The sequence below is a fragment of the Mirounga leonina genome, unplaced genomic scaffold, assembly GCF_011800145.1.
Source record: "Mirounga leonina isolate KUSES-001 unplaced genomic scaffold, KU_Mleo_1.0 Mir_53, whole genome shotgun sequence".
Taxonomy (NCBI): Eukaryota; Metazoa; Chordata; class Mammalia; order Carnivora; family Phocidae; genus Mirounga; species Mirounga leonina.
This window is the reverse complement of record NW_023270807.1, coordinates 99,786,071-99,808,734: the sequence shown is the minus strand read 5'-3', so window position 1 is coordinate 99,808,734 and position 22,664 is coordinate 99,786,071. Positions and strand designations below refer to the sequence as shown.

General features: G+C 41.3%; 2 protein-coding genes across 6 annotated transcripts in view; one reads left to right on the top strand and one right to left on the bottom strand.

Moving 5' to 3' along the window:
• KATNA1 (katanin catalytic subunit A1) overlaps positions 1-1,516 on the top strand; it is a 33,695-nt gene extending 32,179 nt beyond the window's left edge. For all 4 annotated transcript variants that reach the window (XM_034990988.1, XM_034990987.1, XM_034990984.1 and 1 more), the window contains one exon: positions 1,161-1,516. In XM_034990988.1, coding sequence (XP_034846879.1) covers positions 1,161-1,359 — 199 coding nt within the window. In that variant the 3' untranslated portion in view covers positions 1,360-1,516. The remainder of the gene's footprint in view (positions 1-1,160) is intronic.
• A 1,408-nt stretch (positions 1,517-2,924) lies between these two features.
• Positions 2,925-22,220, bottom strand: GINM1 (glycoprotein integral membrane 1). Of its 2 annotated transcripts, none has more exons than XM_034990989.1 (8): positions 22,052-22,220; positions 17,093-17,152; positions 16,827-16,923; positions 8,676-8,827; positions 7,840-7,996; positions 7,135-7,268; positions 5,613-5,776; positions 2,925-3,628 (listed from the first exon to the last, which is right to left on the bottom strand). In XM_034990989.1, the coding sequence occupies exons 1-8, from the start codon at positions 22,169-22,171 to the stop codon at positions 3,517-3,519; spliced, it is 996 nt and encodes a 331-aa protein (XP_034846880.1). In that variant the 5' UTR covers positions 22,172-22,220; the 3' UTR covers positions 2,925-3,516. The 2 variants fall into 2 exon arrangements, with proteins under 2 accessions (XP_034846880.1, XP_034846881.1); XM_034990990.1 differs by having other exon boundaries at positions 7,135-7,265.
• Between the last annotated feature and the right edge of the window lie 444 nt (positions 22,221-22,664).

Below are 22,664 nucleotides of genomic sequence, written 5' to 3'. Positions count from 1 at the left end.
TATCTTGCATGTCACTGAACAGTCTGCAGTGCATTTGAAAGCTGCAAGTTCAAGAAGCTAATGTTAGAACAATTGGTAGAATATCGAAAATCAGTAATTGTCTTGGATTAAAAAAATGTTGGGTCTACTTATTCAGTATACTTTTTACTAAGAAATGTGAAATGGATTGGGCATACTCCAGGAGAGTACAATCTCTTTCAGTACAAGTGTCCTAAATATGATAGGAACAGGAGTAAAAAAGAAAAAAGACAGTCTCTAATCCAGTTGATTCAAGTAGGTTTTGTCCTGAGTATTAGTTCATATGTTTATTAGCAAGGTACTCGTTGTAAAGTAAGCATACTACACAGGCTTGTGGGCGTCAGAATGTGTGTGAATGGAAAGCAGCTGCAGGTTGCTGTCCCTCTGCATAAATGGTGCCTGTTATTAAAGATGAAATTTGGTGAAAGGAGAGGTCCTTGAGTGTAAAGTTTCTTCTTTAAAAACAAAAAACACAACCCCCCCCCCAAAAAAAAACCCCCCAAAAGACAAAACTAATACAGAGGGGAAAGCTGAAACATGCTAACTTGATCATTTAGTTTTTCCTACACGTGTAGAAAATAGTTTTTCTCTGGTTCTCTCCTGTCTCTCTGATGTTGTTCAGTCTTCATTTTATTGGACACTTACAATGATTCAATTGCTAGCTTCTTTATTACACCTTTACTCTTTCTTGGGCTCCTTACCTCAGTATCAGTTACTTAAATTGATTAATATCCTTAATTCATCATGGAAGATTTAACTGCTAAAAAACAACTCCAAAGAGGCTCTGTATTCTCTTTTTTTTTCCTTAAGATTTTATTTATTTGAGAGAGAGAATGAGAATGAGATAGAGCATGAGAAGGGGGAGGGAGAAGCAGAGGGAGAAGCAGACTCCCCGCTGAGCAGGGAGCCCGATGTGGGACTCGATCCCGGGACTCCAGGATCATGACCTGAGCCGAAGGCAGTTGCTTAACCAACTGAACCACCCAGGCGCCCCAGGCCTTGTATTCTGATAAAAGATTCTGTGCAGTACTAAGTATCTGTGGTCGGATAATTACAAAATAACACATACTGAAAAGATTTTCTGTTCACGGGTTTTTATTCAATCAAAATAACACTTCGTGTGTGTGTTTTCATTAACCTAGGGATGCATCCTTGATGGCAATGAGAAGGCGTATTGAAGGTTTGACCCCAGAGGAAATCCGAAATCTTTCAAGAGAAGAAATGCACATGCCTACAACTATGGAGGATTTTGAAATGGCTTTAAAAAAGGTCTCTAAGTCCGTTTCTGCTGCAGACATTGAAAGATATGAGAAGTGGATATTTGAGTTTGGATCATGCTAAATTCTCACATGTAAACTGTGAGAAGCCTGCCTTAAGTGTTTGAGTAATAATTAAATGTAGTATTTCATTGCACTGAGTGCTATATTTTTTTTAAACTTTGATAATGGTAAGATTTAAAAAAAGTGTGATTCTGAATAAAGGCAATTTTTTAAAGCTGAAAGCAAATTTGTTTTGAGTATTACCCCATTTCTCTCTCACTGCCCACGTTGTTTGCAGCGCAGGTGCGATTACTTAGCTTGCAAAAGTGTCTTTATGTGCACTTCTGAGTACAGCATCTTCTCTTCCACTGTCCAGCTGCCATTCCTTCTAGGGAGTAAGACTGGCTCTAGCTCCTTGGGTGCCAGTGGATAACTGAAAATTCCCGAACATTTTTACACAAGTAGCCAATTGATGCACAAACCATGCCCCCGTTGTGCCTCCCTGCTTGGGGTTACAGTAGCTTCCCTGCTCTTCCTGGGAGAGCTTTAAAGACCCTTCATTTTATAATGCACTTAAAAAGAAAAAAAAAATACATACATATATACACTCTTGCTTGACCTTATTCTGCCTACATACGAGGCTGCCCTGTAGGCAAGCAGATGCTCATAAGCCAGTGCTGCTCACTGTGCTCGAATGAATGAAACTCATGAACCCGTTCACTCGTGGATACAAAGCATAATGAAAGTAATGGTGCAACGGTAAGTTAATAAATGAAAGTTAATGGTATAAGACCTTATAGGTAAGATACCCATTTAGGATTTTTTAAAAAATAACTTACTGTATCATCCCAACCATAGAAAAGAGCAGCATGCCACGGTCCCAGGTCTCACTGGTAGGGAGGGAAGGCAGGACAGGACTCTGCTGAAGCCCACACTGTGCAATGGGCCACGTAGCCCCCTGCAGGATCCTCCTCACTGGAGCCTCTGTAAACTTAATGGATGCAGTAGACCCTGACCCTTGGAGTCAGAACTGGAGATTTCTAGCATCTTAAAGGACAGAGGAAGGACATAAAGTGTTACTAGCTGGGTGATGTGAGGATCAAACTGAATCTCCTGCTATTATTTATTCTTCTATAATATGGAGAAAGTGTGTTTCACAGGGCTGTTTTCCTTATTAAAAACAGGCAAAATGAAACCTCACTTCTTCACTCTGCTACCTGTCATCCTTCCCCCATACATACATACCTATTTAGCCTAACTCTAAGGGGGTTTTACTTTTGCCCCCCCTCCCTGCTTAAGGTGGTTTTAAAAACCAGTCATTACTTTCTTGAACGATACGTTTAAAATGATGAGTTGCAATAAAAAATTAATAATAGGAAATATCTACCACTTGGAATAAAGGTATTTTATGTACTAGATCACATAAAATAGATGTCAGTGTGAGTGATGGTTAAAAAAAAGACCAAACACTGCTGAAGGGTAAATAGCACTAAGAACCACGAGAGCAAGGGCACGGTCAAATTCCAGGACACTGACGGATGGACTCCTTAACTCATCTGAGCCCTGGTTTCAGCCAGGGTATGTGAAAGGAGCTCTTAAACACAGAAGCAGTTCTTGCCTGGGAAATGTTTTTATACCAAAACTCTATACTGTTTCCTCAAAAAGTTTATTTTAGAGTGAAAACATGTCACTACTATTTTTAAATCCTGGTGCATTCAGGTAAGTAGTCTTGGTTCAGGATACAATCAGATCATGATACACTTCAGTGATTTTATACTGAGTCACATACTTAATATAAAGGCACATTTTACTGAATAAAAAAATATGTTAAATTCTTGAGCTTTTAAATTAGAATTTCATAAAGTGCTTTTCATAAAGTCTCATATATTATAGTAATTAAGTGGACAGAATTTCCCTTACAAAGGCACCTTGAAAAATATTGGCACGTGGCATTTTGTCCGGCCCTTTTTTTTTTTTTTTTGGTAATTTTGAAGTTTCTTCACATCTTCTCTTCTACTTCATTTAAATTTCCCTTAATTCATCATCTGAATAGCCAGCCCTGTTATAGAATAAGGTGAACTTTAACCTGTCACTTCAAGGTCAAGTTTTAGGCAGTTTTAGGAGTTCAGCAATTTCCCTAGTGTATAAACAGATTCTTAGCGATTTAAAGAAAATTCTATTCAAGTGGCAAATTTAGAGCCAAAAGACTAATTCAGAGTCCATGATTTGAGATGGTGTTTTAAACACATGCTTTATCTTCAAGGTTTTCTGCTCTTTTCTCAGGATTATCCGGAAATAAGTTGATAGCTGTGACAGGTATAACACTTACTTTATCCAATTGAAGAATTCCTCTGAAATATAAAAATAGAAATTAAATATTTCCTCTGTCTACAGTTTGATAGTAAGACAAGGCTACCTCAAGGATCTTTAGGCAGTATTTTCCCTTCTGTTACTTAAGTATCTGACCAAGGAGGAGGTCTCTGGATTGGATCCAAGACCTGTTTTGCAAGTTCAGTCTCATCCCAATCAAGATGTCAACAGAAGTCGGGGCGCCTGGGTGGCTCAGTCGGTTAAGCGACTGCCTTCGGCTCAGGTCATGATCCTGGAGTCCCGGGATCGAGTCCCGCATCGGGCTCCCTGCTCGGCGGGGAGTCTGCTTCTCCCTCTGACCCTCCCCCCTCTCATGCTCTCTGTCTCAAATAAATAAATAAAATCTTTAAAAAAAAAAAGATGTCAACAGAAGTCAAGTTGTTTATAGAACTGACCAAGCTGATTCTAAAAGTTCACAGGGGAGTATAGCAAGAACAGCTGCAACATTTTTTTTTTAAGTATTTTTTTAAGGATTTTATTTATTTATTTGACAGAGACAGAGGTAGCGAGAGCAGGAACACAAGCAGGGGGAGTGGGAGAGGGAGAAGCAGGGAGCCCGATGTGGGGCTCGATCCCAGGACCCTGGGACCATGACCTGAACTGAAGGCAGACGCTCAATGACTGAGCCACCCAGGCGCCCAAGAACAGCTGTAACATTTTTTAAAAAGAACAATAGGGAGAAGAGACAGTTGCCCGGTTTTCTTAAAGCAGTACAGTGATTAAAACCGTGCTAGCGGCACGGCATGAAGAAGAGTCCAGAAATAACACGAATGTATGTGGGAATTTGGTTTATAATAAGGTAACGTTCCGATTCAGGGAAATGAAGAGGTATTTTAAGTTAATTGCTCTCTATATTTCTGTACTGACGTAATCTTTTACTACCAATCCTTAGTACAACTGCCATTGATAAAAGTATACTGCAAATCTGGTTTTTAATTTTACACTGCGTCTCTTCCCAAAGAGAAGCCCGTAACAAAACATTTGGTAAAAGAACTATAAAAAAAAGTGGTTTTCTAGGCAGATTTACCTAATAAAGTTAAAAAAGGTCCTGAGCTTCCTGGAAGTCAAAGGAAAAAGGAAGAAACTATTAAGTTCCAGAATTTTCATTTTCAGAAAGAAACGGGAAATGGGAATTCTTCAGGGGAAACCAAACTAAAAGGTGAGAAGGATACTAGTATTTCTTTACTCCGCAGGCTCTCTGCTTGCATGATGGCCTTTTAACAAACCCTTTAAGGGAGGAATTAGTTCAATGTTACACATGAAGAAATGGGAGTTTCAAAGACCTCACGACAAGCAAGTGGAAAAGTGAATGTTTGAATTGGGTCTTTTTTCCTATAAATCCTATGGCTTTTCCAACATAGTACAATATAATTTAAGCCAAAAACTGGCTCGCTGTGTGAGATTTACTTCTATCAAGACTACTAAAATGACTATTTAGCTGCTTTTTTTTTTTCTTCTGAGTAAACTCTACTGCCAACGTGGTGCTCCCACTAATGACCCCAAGATCATGAGCTGCATGTTCCACCAAGTGAGTCGACCAGGTGCCCCCTGACTGTTGTAACTTGTAAAAATGCTAACAATAAATTCGCTTTTACATTTATGAAATAATTTCTTATGGTTAAAAAAATCAAGGGGCACCTGGGTGGCTCAGATGGTTAAGCGTCTGCCTTCGGCTCAGGTCATGACCCCAGGGTCCTGGGATCGAGTCCCGCATCGGGCTCCCTGCTCGGCGGGGAGTCTGCTTCTCCCTCTGCCCCTCCCCCGGCTCTGCTCTCTCTTGCTCACTCTCTCTCTCTCAAATAAATAAATAAAATCTTAAAAAAAAACCACGAATGCTGGGGCAACCCTCTCGGTCCCCTCCCTCCTTGGGAGCTTTGTACCATCACTTTGCTATCACTCAACAAACCTGGCTTTTTTAAAAAAAATAAAAACACTAATGCTGTTTCTAAAACAATAATTACTTACTTGTATTCACAAACTGGGAAGAGCACCTTTAAGATGGTTATTGCCATAGCTGCTCCCATAATTCCAACCACCATGACGTTGAGAAACATAAAGAATACTGGAAAAACACTGCTCCAGAACCGACACAGATCTTTTCTGAATTTTTCCATCCACTGACACATCACCTAAAAAAGGAGTTTTGATTAGACAAGCCAAGTATCATTCGATCTCTAAGAGACTTTAAAAATCATGTTCCAGTTTTAGGTGATGATAAAATTCTGTATCTTGACTGTGATGCTGGTTACATGGGTGCCTACATTTACCAATAACTGTACATTTTAAATGGGTGCATTTTATTTTAAAATGTACCTTGATAAAATTATTTACAATCTTAAAAATTATGTTCTAATAATACAGGCATAGGAATGTTACTTTGTTATTCTTTACAATTATTTATACCATTGTCTATAAATTAAGTGGAAGTTATTGCTACATGGTAAGAGGTTCGGCTAGTCTACGCAAAACAGACCAAATTTGGGCAACCGTGGGTTTCTAATAGTTGGAGGACAACAGCAGAAGAGAAAGACAAACGTCTGTTTGTGGCTTTTGGCCCAGATGGGGAATTCACTGTGCACAAAACATGTTGTTGTAGTTAGAGAGTCAGAGGAGACACTAAGGCGCACGGATGGCGTGGGAGGCCTCGCTCCAAGGGAGGCAGGTGGGCAGGGTGAGGGCGCTGGCGTTCAGGCAGCAAAAAGTGACCAGAGTTTCTCCAGCAACCCCAAATAAGCAATCCCAACCTTCAGTGGGAACTTAAAAGCAGCCTCTGGAATCCTTTGAGACTAACCACAGACCTTGCTCACTTAAATAGAAATTATTTCAAGTAAGAGGCCTAGCTAGAGGTATCAAGATACTCAGTCTGAACCACGAATATATTTCCAGGCAGCCATATCATGCCCTTAGTAATACAGGAATACTTAATAGGTAGAAATACACACTTACATTTGCACCCAGTTTATTTAATCCTGGTAACAACTGCATGATTTTACCGATTAAAGTGGATGCCCCATTGTACAGATAAAGAAACTGAGGTTAGAGAGACTCAGAACTTGTCCAAGATCACACAACTAGTACGTGGCAGAACCAGAATTCAAACCCACGCGGTCCGACTCCTTAAAGTACACCCTTCACCTTCACCACCGGCGCTCGGTCCCCGTGAAGATCCCGAGGGTACCGTGCGTGAGCACGCGCATGCGCCAGGTACCAGTCACAGAAGCAATAAACGGGAATATGGGAATGACCCTGGAACTGAAAAGCCCCCCGCAAAATGAAATCCAATGACTTGATAATCATTATCTAACTGTATTATTACATGAAACTTGAAAATGGGAAAACCTGAAAAGCTCACACTGCAACAGCGATGAGTCCACTATTAATAACGATGTTTCACACTCCCAATCCTCATGGTTTCCACCTCATCTGGAATGCTATTTTCTTCCACAAATGTCTGTAATATAAAGATAATCCCAAATACCTGATTTACCTTATAGGAAGATGGAGGCTCTGCTCTGAGAGGAGTCTCAGGCAGTTTGCCAGGTAAAGCGTCTTCATCTACGGTGGTTTCCACATTCCTGATAAGATACTGGCTGGTGGTCTGCAGTGAGCTGACACTTTCTACTGAGAAGGAAGAGCCACGTTACCAAAACACTAGCTACATGCTCCTGTCTCTCTTACTAGTTCTAACGTTACTATGCCAAACACATGCAGGATACTAAGAATATATTTTGCCGTAGGAGGAAAAAAATAACATTTGATTGTTCATGTTTAAATGCCATAAACTCAGACAGTTATAGGAAGCTATACCAGTTATGATTCTATCACACAGAAAGCAGAAAGTCAAATTTTCAAAAAGTTCCATGTTTCAATAGAAAAAAACGAATACTTCTTTCTCTAAATGAACCTAAACAATATTCTTATTGTGTATTTAGTGACGATTGCCCAGAGTAAGGGTAGCTATTTACCACAAAATGTCACCAAGCAGTCATCACTGATCACTTTTTGTTTTGATCACTTTCTATTAAGACTCAAGATAGGTTCCGGAAGTTCTTAAATGGACACATAAAGTAATAGTGGTGTTATAAAGCATTTCTGGAAGAAGCCTACTTCCAAACACATTAACTCCAGTTAGGAAGCTATCCACTAAAGAAATGATTTCCTTAACACTTTAAGTGACAGTCTTTCAAAGTACCTTTTTTGGAGAGGTTGGGAAGGGTAAAAAAAATGTCACTGTCTCGGGAAATAGAATACAGCATGCTTTCCTCCAAAGGTAGGGTATAGTTTGAATGTCTGAGTATTCCCTGGTTCTTAACTAAAATATCAATTTCAGTGACATCCTTTTGTTGAGCCTATGAAAGAAAAACAATTATTCTTTATTTTAAATAATGGCACAACGCCGTAAGACTCTAACGTAACTTTTCCTCCTTGTTCTCTTTAACTAAAAAACTTACACTCTTCACAATCACTCTGTATTCCCCACACTTTGAGGCATTTAATTAGCAACTTTAATCTGAGTGTTGTAGCATTCAGTGTTATAAGCTTGCTCTCCATCCCACTTCATTCCCTTCACTCAATTGCTCTATTTACTAATGTTTATATTTTAAAGTGATACAAACATGTATAAATATAATCAGTTTTTTTTAAAAATTAAGAATTCAAATGCTAAACAAATGTTAAAACAAGTAAAAAATTCTAAATGATTGGGACGCCTGGGTGGCTCAGTCGGTTAAGCGTCTGCCTTTGGCTCAGGTCATGATCCCAGGGTCCTGGGATCGAGTCCCGCATCGGGCTCCCTGCTCCGCGGGGAGCCTGCTTCTCCCTCTGCCTCTGTCTCTCTCTCTGTCTCTCATGAATAAATAAATAAAATCTTTAAAAAAAAAAAATTCTAAATGATTGTATACAGGCAACATTAGGGTACCATTTTTCCTTATCAAGCCAGAAATAAATAATATAATAATATAACACATGCATAATACCCAGCATAAATCTTTAGAGTTTAATTCCCAACTAATAATCATATTATCTTACCTGTTTTCCATCAATCTCTACTACCTCTTCTTGAATGACAATTAGTTGCAAACTGGAACCAGATGTCATAGGCCACTCATGAACTAAAATCCTTACACTGACAATTCCAAAATATTCTTTTTCCTCCACATTTTCCAGATTTTCATTCTTCACTATAAAAAAAAGAAGGGACAGCTTTGAACAAAACAAATGCCACCAAATCTATTACTGAATTTGATTATTTTGATGACATTTACATGGAACAAGACAGTTGTGTTAATAATTTCTTTGCCTTTCTTAATCTCCGACTTCACTGATGTTACAGAATTTATGAAAATAAAGACAACTTGACAAATCTTCACAATGTTTACGGTCATTTGAAAAGGGAAAAACGCTTGATGGTCTTTAGACTACCACGCTAGCAACATCATTCCTATTCTTTTAGATAGTTTGTCAAGGAGGAACGAACAAGGCATAACTACCTAGAAGCAGGCCAGAAGACACAGCTAATCCCATGTTATAGTAAAGTAAGTCCATTCATTCATCCCTTCACTCATTCACAAAATCCAGGGATACAAGGGGCCCAAGCAGTAAGGACACGGAGTTGTTTTCTCAATTCTTTCTCCAGGAAGTGACCTGTTGCTGTTGGAGAGGGCAGGAATGGGGAAGAGGATGGGACAGCCCTGTAATCACTCCCCACTAAGGGACAACAGGGCAGGATTAGCTGCTGGTCATACCCCTCTCTAGCGAAGAATCCCCCCCAAACCCAGCAGTGGAGGAGGGGTGTGACAGTGCAGCTGATCCACAGAGCCAGCGACTACCCTACAGAGGCAGAAAACACTACGCAAAAAGATAAATCAATGAAACTAGTGCAAAAGGAACATTTAGTTTCTCAAACGTTAGTCCCTCAAATGTTATCGTATAAGGATTGTTAGCCAAAAAGGAACCCAGATGGATATTCTGCATACAGATCCAGCTGTTTAAATGGATTCTGTGCCTTTATAGGGCTATTCCCCTTTATCTGGAATGTTCTCTACTACTCACTCGCTCCTCATCCATTTTTAATAAACTCCTACTTAAGTAGTTCTAGCTATTGTACCCCTATATCGCTGAGTTCATGCCTTTTTTTAAGCACTAACTTTCTTGCAGTGTAGCTCTTTGTTTATAAGCCTGTCTCCTTGACTAGGCGGCGTCCCCTTGACAGTATGCATCGGGTTTACTGTTCTATGCCTTTTGTTCAGTAGTGATTCCGCCCAGAATTATAAATGCATAATTTAAAAAAATATGCCATCAGAAGTTATCAGTACTATTCAAACACCGGTCTAGTGGTTCTAAATCCGACCAATGCGTCAGAATCAGCTGGGGAATGGTACAGGGGCCAGAGCCTCATCTCAATCTCAATAAATCAAAATCTCTGGGGGGTACAGACTACCATTTCTAACTTTGTAAACAGGTACAGACATTTCCATTGAGAACCAAGTGACCTAACATTTTAGTTCAACCTAAGTCTTCACAAAACCGTTCCTCCTTGACGTCCTTGCTTCTGTAAATGAATCCACCCTTCTCCAGACTTGCAAGGTTACATTTGATTTCTTCACCCTCATTTCCTGTATCCAGTTAGTTGCTTCCTTTGGGCCATTCCAAGTCCAGCTTCTCTTGTATTTGTCATTTCCATGTCCCCGCTACCTCCCCATCCAATATGTAGCTCATCATCTACTTGCCATCATAACAGTTACCTAACTGTTCCCTTCTTTAGTCCCTCCCCTTCACAGCATTCATGTAACGGTGCCAGATTAGTCTTCTGCAACCGAGTTCTGATGATACAGCCGCCTTGCTCAAACACCTTCAAGCAGCATCCCTCTGACTTATCGGCTAGTTCTCTGAATGCTCCTTCTTCAGGCTCCTTCTGGGGGGACTTGCTGCTCTTCTCTCTCCGGTCTGCCTAACCTCCCTCCCATCCTCTACGGCTCCGAACTGTAAAACTTCCCCTCTCCCGTGGTCCAGCTCAGCGTTTTCCCTGGTTGCCCACTGGTCTTGCTCACAGACCAGTAGGCTCCTCGTCAGCTTATCTGTCTGTCCAAAGGCTGGCGCACTAGGCCACAAGAGATTCAACGGATGGGAAAATGCAGTCATATAAAGACATCAAAGTGGTGACTCTTCAGCCCCCAAATCAGGCACCCCTGATGGAGAATAAAATAAAATTAAAACCAAAAAAGCCCTTGATATTCTGACTTTCCTGACTGCGGTAGGCAGCTTTCAAAATGGCTCTCCAGGACCCCTGACTCCGGCAATTCATGTCCTTGCGTGATTCCCTCCCACTAAGTGTGGGCTGGACCTCGTGACTTATTCCTGACAAACAGAATAAAGTGAAAGTGATGGAAAGTCACTTCTGTGATCAGATTAGAAAGGCTGTGCCTCCTGTCTTGTGAGTATTCGCTCCTACCGGCAGTCTCCCTCGCCCTCTCGCTGATACCGCCGGCTGCCATGTTGTGAGACGCCCCCAGAGAGGTCCATGCGGCCAGGGAATGAGGGAGCCCTGCGGCCAACCTCTTGCGAGGAATGGAGGCCTCAGTCCAACAGTTCACAAGAACTAAATCCTGTCAACAACCATGATTGAGCTAGGAAGCAGATCTTCCCCAGCTAAGCCAAGCTCGGGTTCTTGATCTACAGGAGCCATGAGATAATACTGGTGTCAGCTACTAAGTTTAGAATTAAACTGTTACATAGCAACAACTAACTAATACACCTAACAAAGAAGAAGTTTTTAGGGCGCCTGGGTGGCTCAGTTGGTTAAGCGACTGCCTTCGGCTCAGGTCACGATCCTGGAGTCCCGGGATCGAGTCCCGCATCGGGCTCCCTGCTCGGCGGGGAGTCTGCTTCTCCCTCTGACCCTCCCCCTCTCATGCTCTCTCTCTCTCTCATTCTCTCTGTCTCAAATAAATAAATAAAATCTTTAAAAAAAAAGAAGAAGAAGTTTTTAAAAGCATTAAGAAGAAGACTTCATGTTGTTGTATTTGTTTTGAAGATTGTTGTAACTGATAGGATGGGCATTTACTTCAGCCATCAAAGAAACTCAATGCAACAACTGGGATGACCAGCAAGGTGACTGACATACAGTAATACAGAGGGCAGCCAGGTCACACTCCGTGGCAAATTCCTAATGAATATGCCATCAATGGAATCATTACTTAAACCAATAACGGCACTTCTTTTCCTAGCTATGAACAATTAGCTTGTTGTATACCAACCTTCTCGCCGAGAGCCACTAGAAAAGATGTAAAAAAAGAAACACACACATATACACTCAAAACCCACATCTGTCTAGAGGCAGCGGAGAGCTAAAAAGTCAGCCAGAGCCCTCCCAAGGCATTTACTGATTCCCAAGCGGAACAGGTAGAGAAGCTGGAGAGCTCAATAGAAAGTAATGCCTCAGAGGCAGAGAAGCTAAACAGAGCTAAATGGGCAGATTTTGGCAGTCCCACGTAGAGGGGCATACAATAAAGATTATGGCTACAAAGGTATCTAGGACTTGTGACAAGATCCTAGAGAGAAGGGAAGAATAGAAGTGAACATTCTATGCAATCTTCCCCCCCCATCCCCCGCCCCGAAACATGCGCTGATTAGTAAGTCAGGCTAGGCTGAGAAACTGACCCTATACCTAAGACACTAAGAAGAAGTTAAGCAGAACCTCTGGCAGGCTCATGACAGTGGGATTGTGGGAACCACAAAAGGAGGGGCCCTCATAAACACCCCCAAGTTTTCACTTGGGACCTATGATGAGCTACATCTGAGGAATAACAGTTAATAAGAAATAGACTAAGCTTTACAAAGATGAGAATCCAGCCTTCAATCAGCCCAATCCTTGATTTAAAAATTAAGGTATTCTGCCCCTTATTATCATGCCTGCCAGGGGTTAAAATAAAGTAAATCCTCTTTGGAGTAAGGTAATATTATCCAGAGACTTTATAACTTTTCATACACAATTTCAAAAATAATATATTGAAGGAGAAGAATCAAAACAAAACAGATCCAGAGGGGCTCAAAAAATTAGACTGGGCAGACATGAACTTTAAATTTACTGAAAGTAATAGGTTCAAGACAAATAGATGATGGGGCACCTGCATGGCTCAGTCAGTTAAGTGTCTGCCTTTGGCTCAGGTAATGATCTCAGGGTCCTGGGATCGAGCCCCACGTCAGGCTCCCCACTCAGTAGGGAGTCTGCTTCTCCCTCTGCCCCGTCCCCTGCTCATGCTCTCTCTCAAATAAACAAAATCTAAAAAAAAAAAGAAAAAGAAAAAAATTGGGGCACCTGGGTGATGCAGTCTGTTGGGTATCTGACTCTTGGTTTCGGCTCAGGTGGTGATCTCATGGCCGTGGGACCAAACACCCCACTGCTGGGCTTATGCACAGTGCAGAGTGTGTTTGAGATTCTCTCCCTCTTCCCTCTGCCCCCACCCTGTTCATGCTCTCTCTAAAATAAATAAATAAATCTTAAAAAAAAGAAAATAGATGATAAAATGGAGAATTTCACCAGATAAGTGTAAGCTATTAAAATCAAAATTAAAAATATAAAATAAAAAAGAGTTGGGCCAGTATCCAGGGCCTGAGCAGAAGATGGAAAATAAAGAAAAAAGAGGGGCACCTGGGTGGCTGCCTTCGGCTTGGGTTGTGGTCCCGTGGTCCTGGGATTGAGCCCCACGTTGGGCTCCCCGCTTGGCGGGAGGCCTGCTTCTCCCTCTGCCTGCCGCTCTGCCTACCTGTGCTCTCTCTCTATCTCTCTGTCAAATAAATAAATGAAATCTTCAAAAAAAATTTTTTAGAAGATAAAATGGACATCCTAGAAGTAAAGTCCAGTAAATGAAATTAACTCAGTTAGGCAGAGCTGATGAATTCGTGTGTGGGGAGGATGAAAAGAAAAAAAGGATAGAAAAAAAAAAAACGGAAAACAGTGTAAAATCTATATGGAACCCTGTGAAAACATACATGTAAATGAAAAGCAAGAAGGGAATAAGAAAGAGGACTTGTGGCACTTTTTGAAAAGACAATGGTCAAAAATTTTTCCAGGAAGGCATCAAGTCACAGATGAAAGAACCCTACACCTGGGCACATCACAGTGAAACTACTGAAAACCAAAAACTAAGAAAAAAATATTAAGGGCAACCGAAAAAAACAAAAACAAAAACCCAACCTTAATTTATCCTCCCTGGAGCAACAAGCCTGACGCTGACTCGCAACAGAAACCACAGAAGTGGGGCGCCTGGGTGGCTCAGTTGGTTGAGCAACTGCCTTCGGCTCAGGTCATGGTTCTGGAGTCCCGGGATCGAGGCCCACATCGGGCTCCCTGCTCAGCAGGGAGTCTGCTTCTCCCTCTGACCCTCCCCCTTCTCATGTGCTCTCTCTCTCTCTCAAAAAGAAACCACAGAAGTGAGAAGATCATGAAATTGGTCTTTAAAATGCTAACCTAGGGGCGCCTGGGTGGCTCAGTCATTAAGCGTCTGCCTTCGGCTCAGGTCATGATCCCAGGGCCCTGGGATCAAGCCCCGCATCGGGCTCCCTGCTCCACGGGAAGCCTGCTTCTCCCTCTCCCACTCCCCCGGCTTGTGTTCCCTCTCTCACTGTCTCTCTCTCTCTGTCAAATAAATAAAATCTTAAAAAAAAAAAAAAAAATGCTAACCTAGGAAGTACTAACCTGTTTCCCTACCCAATAAAAAGATCCTCCTAAAATGAAGGCAAAGTAAAGATGTTTTTAAACAAAAGCTCACATACTTCACAGCTAACAAATCTGCACTAAATGGATTTCTTGATCCCCTACTAAGGGGAATTTTTTAGGCAGGGGGAAGATAAGCCCCAAGGGGAACAAGAAACACACACATACACGTTCATTCAGTGTCTATGTGCCTCTAGACAGATGTGGGTTTTGTGGTTCTTGTTCCCCTAAATTTATTTCTTCATTCAGAAAGGAATGAAGAGCGATGGAAAGGGCAACCATTAAGGTAAACATAAATGAGTACTGGATTACACAATATAGTAAGAACAATTATGTTACATAATTACAGGCATGTACGTAATATTAGAATTTAAGAACACAGAGAGTTAAAATGTAGGACAGTAACAACACAAAAGTAGGAAGGGAATAAATGGAGTTTTCATGTTCTGAGGTTCCTGCTTTGTTTGGGAAGTGATAAAAATACTAGTTTATTGATCTCAGAGGTAACCATTAAGAGAATAGGAAAAGGGGCGCCTGGGTGGCTCAGTCGTTAAGCATCTGCCTTCAGCTCGGGTCGTGATCCCAGGGTCCTGGGTTCGAGCCCCGCATCGGGCTCTCTGCTTAGCGGGAAGCCTGCTTCTCCCTCTCCCACTCCCCCTGCTTGTGTTCCCTCTCTCGCTGTGTCTCTCTCTGTCAAATAAATAAATAAAATCTTAAAAAAAAAAATAGGAAAATAATATAAAAACCAACAAGATAGAGGCTAATGATGAAAGAAAAAATAACCTAGAAGAGGGCCAAAAGGAGAAGAAAAAGGGACACGGAATGGGGGGTGGGACACAAATAGGAAACAAATGATTCAGATTAAAGATTTAATATAAATAAATCAAAATCCAAAATGAAAGACAGATTGACAGACTGATTTAAAATAAGACCCACCAGTATATGCTGCTTATAACAGATTCACCTTAATTATAAGGACTCAGAAAGATTGAAAGAAAATGGAAAGATACCACACAACAGTCCACCTCCCTCCCACTTGTGCCTGGCCAAAAAGCAATTACTGTTAAAATATAATATAGATAAAGCTGACTTTAAGGCAAAAATATCACTAGAGATAAAGAAGGCCATATTACAATGATAAAAAAATCAATCTACAAGGAAGACATAATAGTTCAAATCTGTACGAATTTGGTAATATTATGTCAAAATATAGAAAGCAAAAATTGACAAAGCCGGGAGAACAGACAAATCTAGAGAGTAGAGATTTAACATACCATTCTCAATAACTGATAGAACAAGCAAACAAACAGGAAAAGGAGTACTTCTCTAACAGACTGAACAACATGATTAACAAAAAATTTTACTGGATATATATAGAACATCATATCCAAGTAATTATATGATGTACTTTCTTTTCAAGGACACAAGGACATCACCATTTCTTAAAACTGACCATCTGGGGGCGCCTGGGTGGCTCAGTCGTTGAGCGTCTGCCTTCGGCTCAGGTCATGATCCCGGGGTCCTGGGATCGAGCCCCGCATCGGACTCCCTGCTCTGCGGGGAGCCTGCTTCTCCCCCTCCCACTCCCCCTGCTTGTGTTCCTGCTCTCGCTGTGTCTCTCTCTATCAAATAAATAAAATCTTAAAAAAAAAAAAAAAAAACAAAAAACTGACCATCTGCTAAGCCACAAAGCAAGTCTCTAATTTCAGGGGTTAAAATTACACACAGTGCACCTCTGATGACAGAGGTGGAAACAATAAAAACAGAAGTTTCAAAATGTTTGGAAATTAAGCACCTTAACTTCTAAATGACCCACAGGACAAGAGACTATCAAGACAAATAACTGGAAAACACTGTGAACTGAATGACAATGAAAGTACGTAACAAATCAAGCACAAAATACAATTGTTTAGAGAAAAATTTACTGCCTTCAATGCATATGTTACAAGAATACTATACATATTTCTCATATTCTTTATTTCCTCCAAATACTGTGATACAACATAACATATAACATATTTGCTTGTCTTTAAACAACTCAAGATTTTAAAAGGTTAAAAAAATGTTATCTGGACATAAGGGTAGAAGAAACAGAAAACTAGAGAATTAGAGCAACAATTTATTTTTCTATTTTCTTACAGCTGTGATAAGCACTCCTCCAAGATTTTGCCTCGTACTTGTAAATCTCCACTTATTACCTCTCCGTACATTCTTACATTGATATCAACCTACCAGAAATGCAGCTCCAGTCAATGACAATCTCATGAGAAAGAAATGTGAATATGCCAGGAATAACCAATATAAAGTAGGATTTGAACTTTAAACACATTAGTTTTATTATACATTCCAGTAATGATGTACATTATTATTTTAAAATGGAAATACATCACATCAAAGAACCGTGTTTCATGAGTTTAGTATTACTAAAAACGGAACAATTATGGAAATAATTTAGTAGTACTCACCTATCAAAGTCTGACAGCTTATTCGGGTTACACCACTATTTACAGGGAAGTCATTTACATATACCTGTCCACTCTCATAGGTTATGTTAAGAACAACCTTAAAATAAAGCAGCATATACATTAATTCCAATGGTTTGTAAATGATGACAAATTCTTCATGTCAAAAATACATTATCTAACTAAATTAGATGTGCAGGGAAAAATAACATAGGCTGCCTACTACTTCGCTAAGTGATATATTAAAACATAATCAAAAACAGACAAACCTGTTCTTTAGATACTTCCCCAACACCTTTCAGGGTAGTTACATTAATTCTGATGCTGTCCTGCAAAACATATATAAAGTGGATAGGTAATGCATTTCACAAAGTAAAAACAGCTCAGTTCTTTTTCTTTTCCCCTCAACTATATTTATTGTATAACCGCTTATAACATCTAAAGAACATTTTTTTAAAAGCCAGCATTTTTATTTTTACAGCCTTTTTTAGGTCCTCACAATTCCAACTTTTCATAATCTGTATTTCTTCCACTTAATTATGAAATATTTCACATTTACGAGCATATAATATGCAAATGTAGTTTAAAAAAAAATAACACTCACGTACCTACTACCTAGGTTAAAAACTTGAGTATCGTCTACACCTCACAAGTCCCCCGCGTGACCCTCTTTGTCCTGTTCCCCTCCCTCCCCTCAGAAGGAATCCCTATATTGTCTTCCACGTTAATCATTTCTTGCTTTTCTTTATAATTTTACCGTGCTTGTCTCTCTCTAAACAATATGTTGTTTAGTTTTCTCTGTTTCTAAGCTTTACATAATACAATTTTGTATGTATTCTTCTAGAACTTCTTTTATTTAAAACTGTTGATGCCTGCAGGTAAAGACATTTATTTACAGTGCTGTATAAAAGCCCATCAAATGATTACCAATTTACTTATGTGTTCCACTATCAAAGGACATTTGAGTCTTTTCCAATTTTTTTGTTTTCATAAACAAAACTGCTCTAACCCTTCTTCTTCTTCTTTTTTCTTTTTTTTTTTTTTAAGATTTATTTATTTATTTGAGAGAGTGAGAATGAGAGAGAGAGAGAGAGTACATGACGAGGGGAGGGTTAGAGGGAGAAGCAGGCTCCCCGCCGAGCAGGGAGCCCGATGCGGGACTCGATCCAGGGACTCCAGGATCATGACCTGAGCCAAAGGCAGTCGCTTAACCAACTGAGCCACCCAGGTGCCCCTAAAATTTTTCTATTTTTCCTAGTAATCTCTACACCCAGTGTAAGGCTCGAACTCAAGAGCTGCATGTTCCTCCAACTGAGCCAGCCAGGCATCCCTGCTCTAACCCTTCTTCTTAAATATGTCCCCTAATGTCTGTGGACAAGTATATACTGTGCACAGGTCCGCTTTAGTGCCTCTCAAGGTATGCTCAAAAGCAGTTACTCAAATATTTAAGTTTATTAATGACCTGCTTTCTAAAGAGAAGAAAGCACAATTTTAAGAAGTATTCACCAATACTCACAGGAATTACAATTTGTCATTTGTAAAGCAAATCCTTCCCTATGTTTATTCACAGTTAGACACTGTTATCCTAGAATAAAAAAAATATTTTTTTTCCTGGGGGGTATTCTTAACTTAGAAAATAGGAAAATTATTCATAGTCAAAATAATATACAAGTGTATCTCTTGGCACTGTGACTATCTCTAATACTTTATATATTTCCAACAAATGAGAGAATAAGACTGAAGTGATTTTATGAGGTTGAAGTGATTCTACTCAAGGAACAGGACCCTAAGCATGGAAAGCCTATACCATACATTTGGGACACTTGCCAACTTGCATGGGGGCCTATGAAGCTTCAGAATCAGCCTGGTCCGGGTGCCTGGGTGGCTCAGTCGTTACGCGTCTGCCTTCGGCTCAGGTCATGATCCCAGAGTCCTAGGATCGGGTCCCACATCGGGCTCCCTGCTTCTCCCTCTCCCACTCCCCGCTTGTGTTCCTGCTCTCGCTATCTCTCTGTCAAATAAATAAATAAAATCTTTAAAAAAAAAAAAAAAGAATCAGCCTGGTCCATCCTAATCTAGAACTAAGCATAGGCTAGAACCAGTACACTCATCTCTAGAACAAACCAACATTCAGTAAGTCATCAAACTGGTGGTTATATTTTTTTTGTGTTCTAATTCCAGCCAAGAATTCCTCTTTTCAAACTAGAGGATCTGTTAACTATACACTCTATTGTTCTTCTAACAGCCAGAGATAACCCTCCAATGATCGTATTCTAAGAAACTTTTCCCTAGCTTCTGCATTTCAGTAGTGAACATACACTATATTGTTAGTAATTTACTGCACTTACATATATCACTTGCCTAGTAAAATCTGGGGTTTGTAAAAGACAATTAACAGATATTATCCTGCTGTATTTTGCAGGAACCAAATTCAATTAATTTTTTTGCTCTTTCGAAATGATTTCATTTCAGAGGAGACCCTAATCCCTTACTGCCTCCTGGGGCCAAGTTCGGAGATAGGTCATATTTCTTGCTCTACCTGAGAACCTCCACCAGAACTGGAAGTTCAAGATTGTGAGCCAGGACGACAGATACTTAAAGAGTGGGTGGCAGAACTGAAGTTTCTACCCACCCATTTTCAATTTTTCCTCTAACTCCTTCACTCACAAGATGCCCAGCTGGTTCACATGGCTTCCTAAGGACAAAGGTAATAGATACCGCGTTTAAAATAAATAAATAAAGTCGGGGAGCCTGGGTGGCTCAGTCGGTTAAGCGGCTGCCTTTGGCTCAGGTCATGATCCCAGGCTCCTGGGATCGAGCCCCGCATCGGGCTCCCTGTTCGGCAGAGAGCCTGCTTCTCCCTCTCCCTCTGTCTGCCGCTCTGCCTACTTGTGCTCAATCTCTCTCTCTCTCTGTTAAATAAATAAAAATCTTAAAAAATAATAATAATAAATGAATTAAGTCTCAGGGAAATATATGAAATAAATATTTACAAATATGTGTCCTCTGGATGCCTCTCTTTGGTGACCAAATTATTTTAATATTAGAAGAATGTACTATAAAAATTTGCATTATTTTACAATCTGGGTAACCTTGACTTCTAACAACTGCACATGTAAACAAAACAGAAAAATGCCTATAATCCAGTAGATCTGCATCACTGAGAGAATTTTCCTGACTTTGTTTTCTTACATTCAGATCAGGTTAGATACAAAAATGAACACATGAACAGATAGGTGATAAAAGCATAAAGTAAGTACAGTAAAATATTAATGGTGGTCTAAGTTTGCACTATTCAATATGGTATCCAATAACCACATGTGGTTATTTGCATTTAAATTAATTAAAATTAAATAAATAAAAGTTTAAAAACCAGTTCCTCAGTCTCCCTAGTCAGCCACATTTCAAGCACTCACTAACCACAGCAGTCCGATGGCTACCGTAATGGACAGAGCAAACACCATCACTACACCAAAGTCTACTAGATGGCACTCATCTAATGTGGTGACCACCATAACATTCTTTCAAATGTTCTGTACATTTGAAAATTTTCAAAATAGGGGTACTTGGGTGGCTCAGTCAGTTAAGCGTCCAACTGCTGATCTCAGCTAAGGTCTTGATCTCAGGGTCTTGAGTTCAAGTCCCCAACTGGGGCTTAAACATTAAAAAAAAGAAAGGAAAAGAAAAGAAAGGAAAATTTAAAAAAAACACTGAACAATTTAGATCAAGAGGCTTCAGCTTCCCATATAACCATTTCCAAGGAATGAGAGTCTCCCTCTCCCTGCTCAGCTTTCTTTCATCTATGAAATTCTGAGTTTAGATCTGGACTTTCCAAAAGTGGAAGGAGGGCATAAAAAGGGAGAACTGAAATGATGAGCTAAGTTCACAGCGCAGTATACTTTCAGCTTGCAGTCAAAATGCATTTTTCTCAGACTATAGATTTAAGTATCCTTGGATTCACAAGTGATTATGATGAATCTTTAAAATTTGGAAAACAATGGAGTTCCAGAACTTTAAGAATCATTTCATTTTTATTTGGTCTCTTGGCGCTCACCAATCACATTCATATTTTTGACCAGTTGCACTGTGGTCCATAAAATTTCAGATACAAGTGGTTCTTATGGCTTGCATTGTTGTGCCTTCTTGAAATGTCCCAGCAGAATTGAAAGTGAGATATCCTCGTTATTTTTGTTCTCAGAGAGAGTCATGTCATTAAAAGTAAAAAAAAAAAAAAAAAAAAGGTTTTTTAAAGTGTTTTTTTGGTGTAAGTCACCCCTGAATTTAGAGTATTCAAGTCTTGACCAGTAAGAAAAAGTATACCTGTATTGTTTCTTTTCATTCTGGGAAAACTCCTCTTTTAAAATCCTCAAACTTTTCCCAACCATACATTCAATCGATGAACGGCAAATACTGGTTTATTTAAGCATGACTCCCCGGCAAAAGCGAGAAGAACCAAATACCCTCTAGTACAAGGGCGCAGTGGTTATCCAACTTTAGCTAGCTTCAGAATCACCTGGAGGGCTTGCTGACACAAATTTTTGGGCCCCACCCCCAGGGCATCGGATTTGTGCGTTTCCAGCCGGTTCCCAGTGGATGCTGGCGAGGCTGGTCCCGCCACGCTTAAAGATCCACTCCTCCTAACATGCACCAAAGACAGGCACGACGTCAGGGTTAAGTGTCGGGTCTCCAGCCCTTCTCCTTCTCCCGCCCCGACGACCCGGCGTTGGCGCACCCCGAGCCCTGCACGCCGTGGGGAAGGCAGCGCTTCCCGCCGCCGCGGGAGCAGACAGGTGGCCTGGAATCGCTCTTGTTCTTCACCCAGCCACTTCCACCTTTCCCGAACGCTGCCTGGCCCCAGTGCCGGCTCTACCCCAGGAAGGCGCCATTACAAAAGCCTGAGAGCACTTGTGATCGCGTACTTTCGACGGCAAAACCCCCTCCGGCTGGCAACAGCTGGGAGTGCCCTAAGAATCCCTAAGTTTCGCCGCACTAGGCTTAACCACACATTAAGTAACCCTTTTCGCTCTCTCGCCGCCTTCTCCCAGGCTGCCCCCATTTCCTTGGATGCTTCGCCCCACTCCTCTCTTGGGCACCCGGACCCCTGCCCCTGGCCCGCCGGCCGGTGGCAAGAGGCGTCGATGCGGACGCCAAAGTCCCACGGCTCCGGCCCGGGCCTCCCGGGAGGGTCCGTGCGAAGGAGCGGCCGAGCCGCGCCCGCCTTGCCCTACCTTCGGGGCTTGGGGCGGCAATGGCAGCTCATTGGTAACCGTCATCAGCCACCCGGCGGCCGGCAGCGCCGCGAGCAGGAGCAGCCGGAGGGCAAACGGTGCCGGTGGAGAGCCCTCCATTTTGGACAGGCCAGCGGCGGCAGACAGCCGGGAGCTGAGGGCCGAGCCAGCCCGAGGGGCGGTGTCAGGGGCGGGGCTAGGCTACCGGGGGGTGGGACCCTGGGGGACGGGGCGGGGCGGAGGCGAGACGGGCCCGGGAAGGAGCCGGTGGCAGCGGACGGCTGGGGCTCCGGGGAAAGCGGGTTGCGCATGCGCGCCGCCGCGAAACGTCGGGGGGTGGAGTCAAGCGGGGGAAGGTCGGCTTTGGTCATTAGACTGGCGGTCTGGATTGGAGAGAAGTGCCAATCCGAAGGAGTGAAAATGTTTTCATTGACATTATTTTTAAAATCAGTATATACGCTAAGGAGACTAGTATGTATACGTATGCACATAGCTATATCTCTGTGTGTACATATTTTACATATGTATAAAATGAAAATAATGGTAATATCGCAGAAAACTATACATTATAAACAGAATATGTCACGTTTAGAGGGGGAATTTTATTAAATCG

Coding starts and splice junctions, on each gene's coding strand:
- GINM1 (XM_034990989.1), bottom strand. CDS start 22,171: ATGGAGGGCTCTCCACCGGCACCGTTTGCCCTCCGGCTGCTCCTGCTC. Junction 17,153..22,051: donor TGCCGCCCCAAGCCCCGAAG/GTAGGGCAAGGC, acceptor TATGTTTTGCAG/GACAGCATCAGAATTAATGT. Junction 5,777..7,134: donor AGCCTCCATCTTCCTATAAG/GTAAATCAGGTA, acceptor CTCCTTTTTTAG/GTGATGTGTCAGTGGATGGA.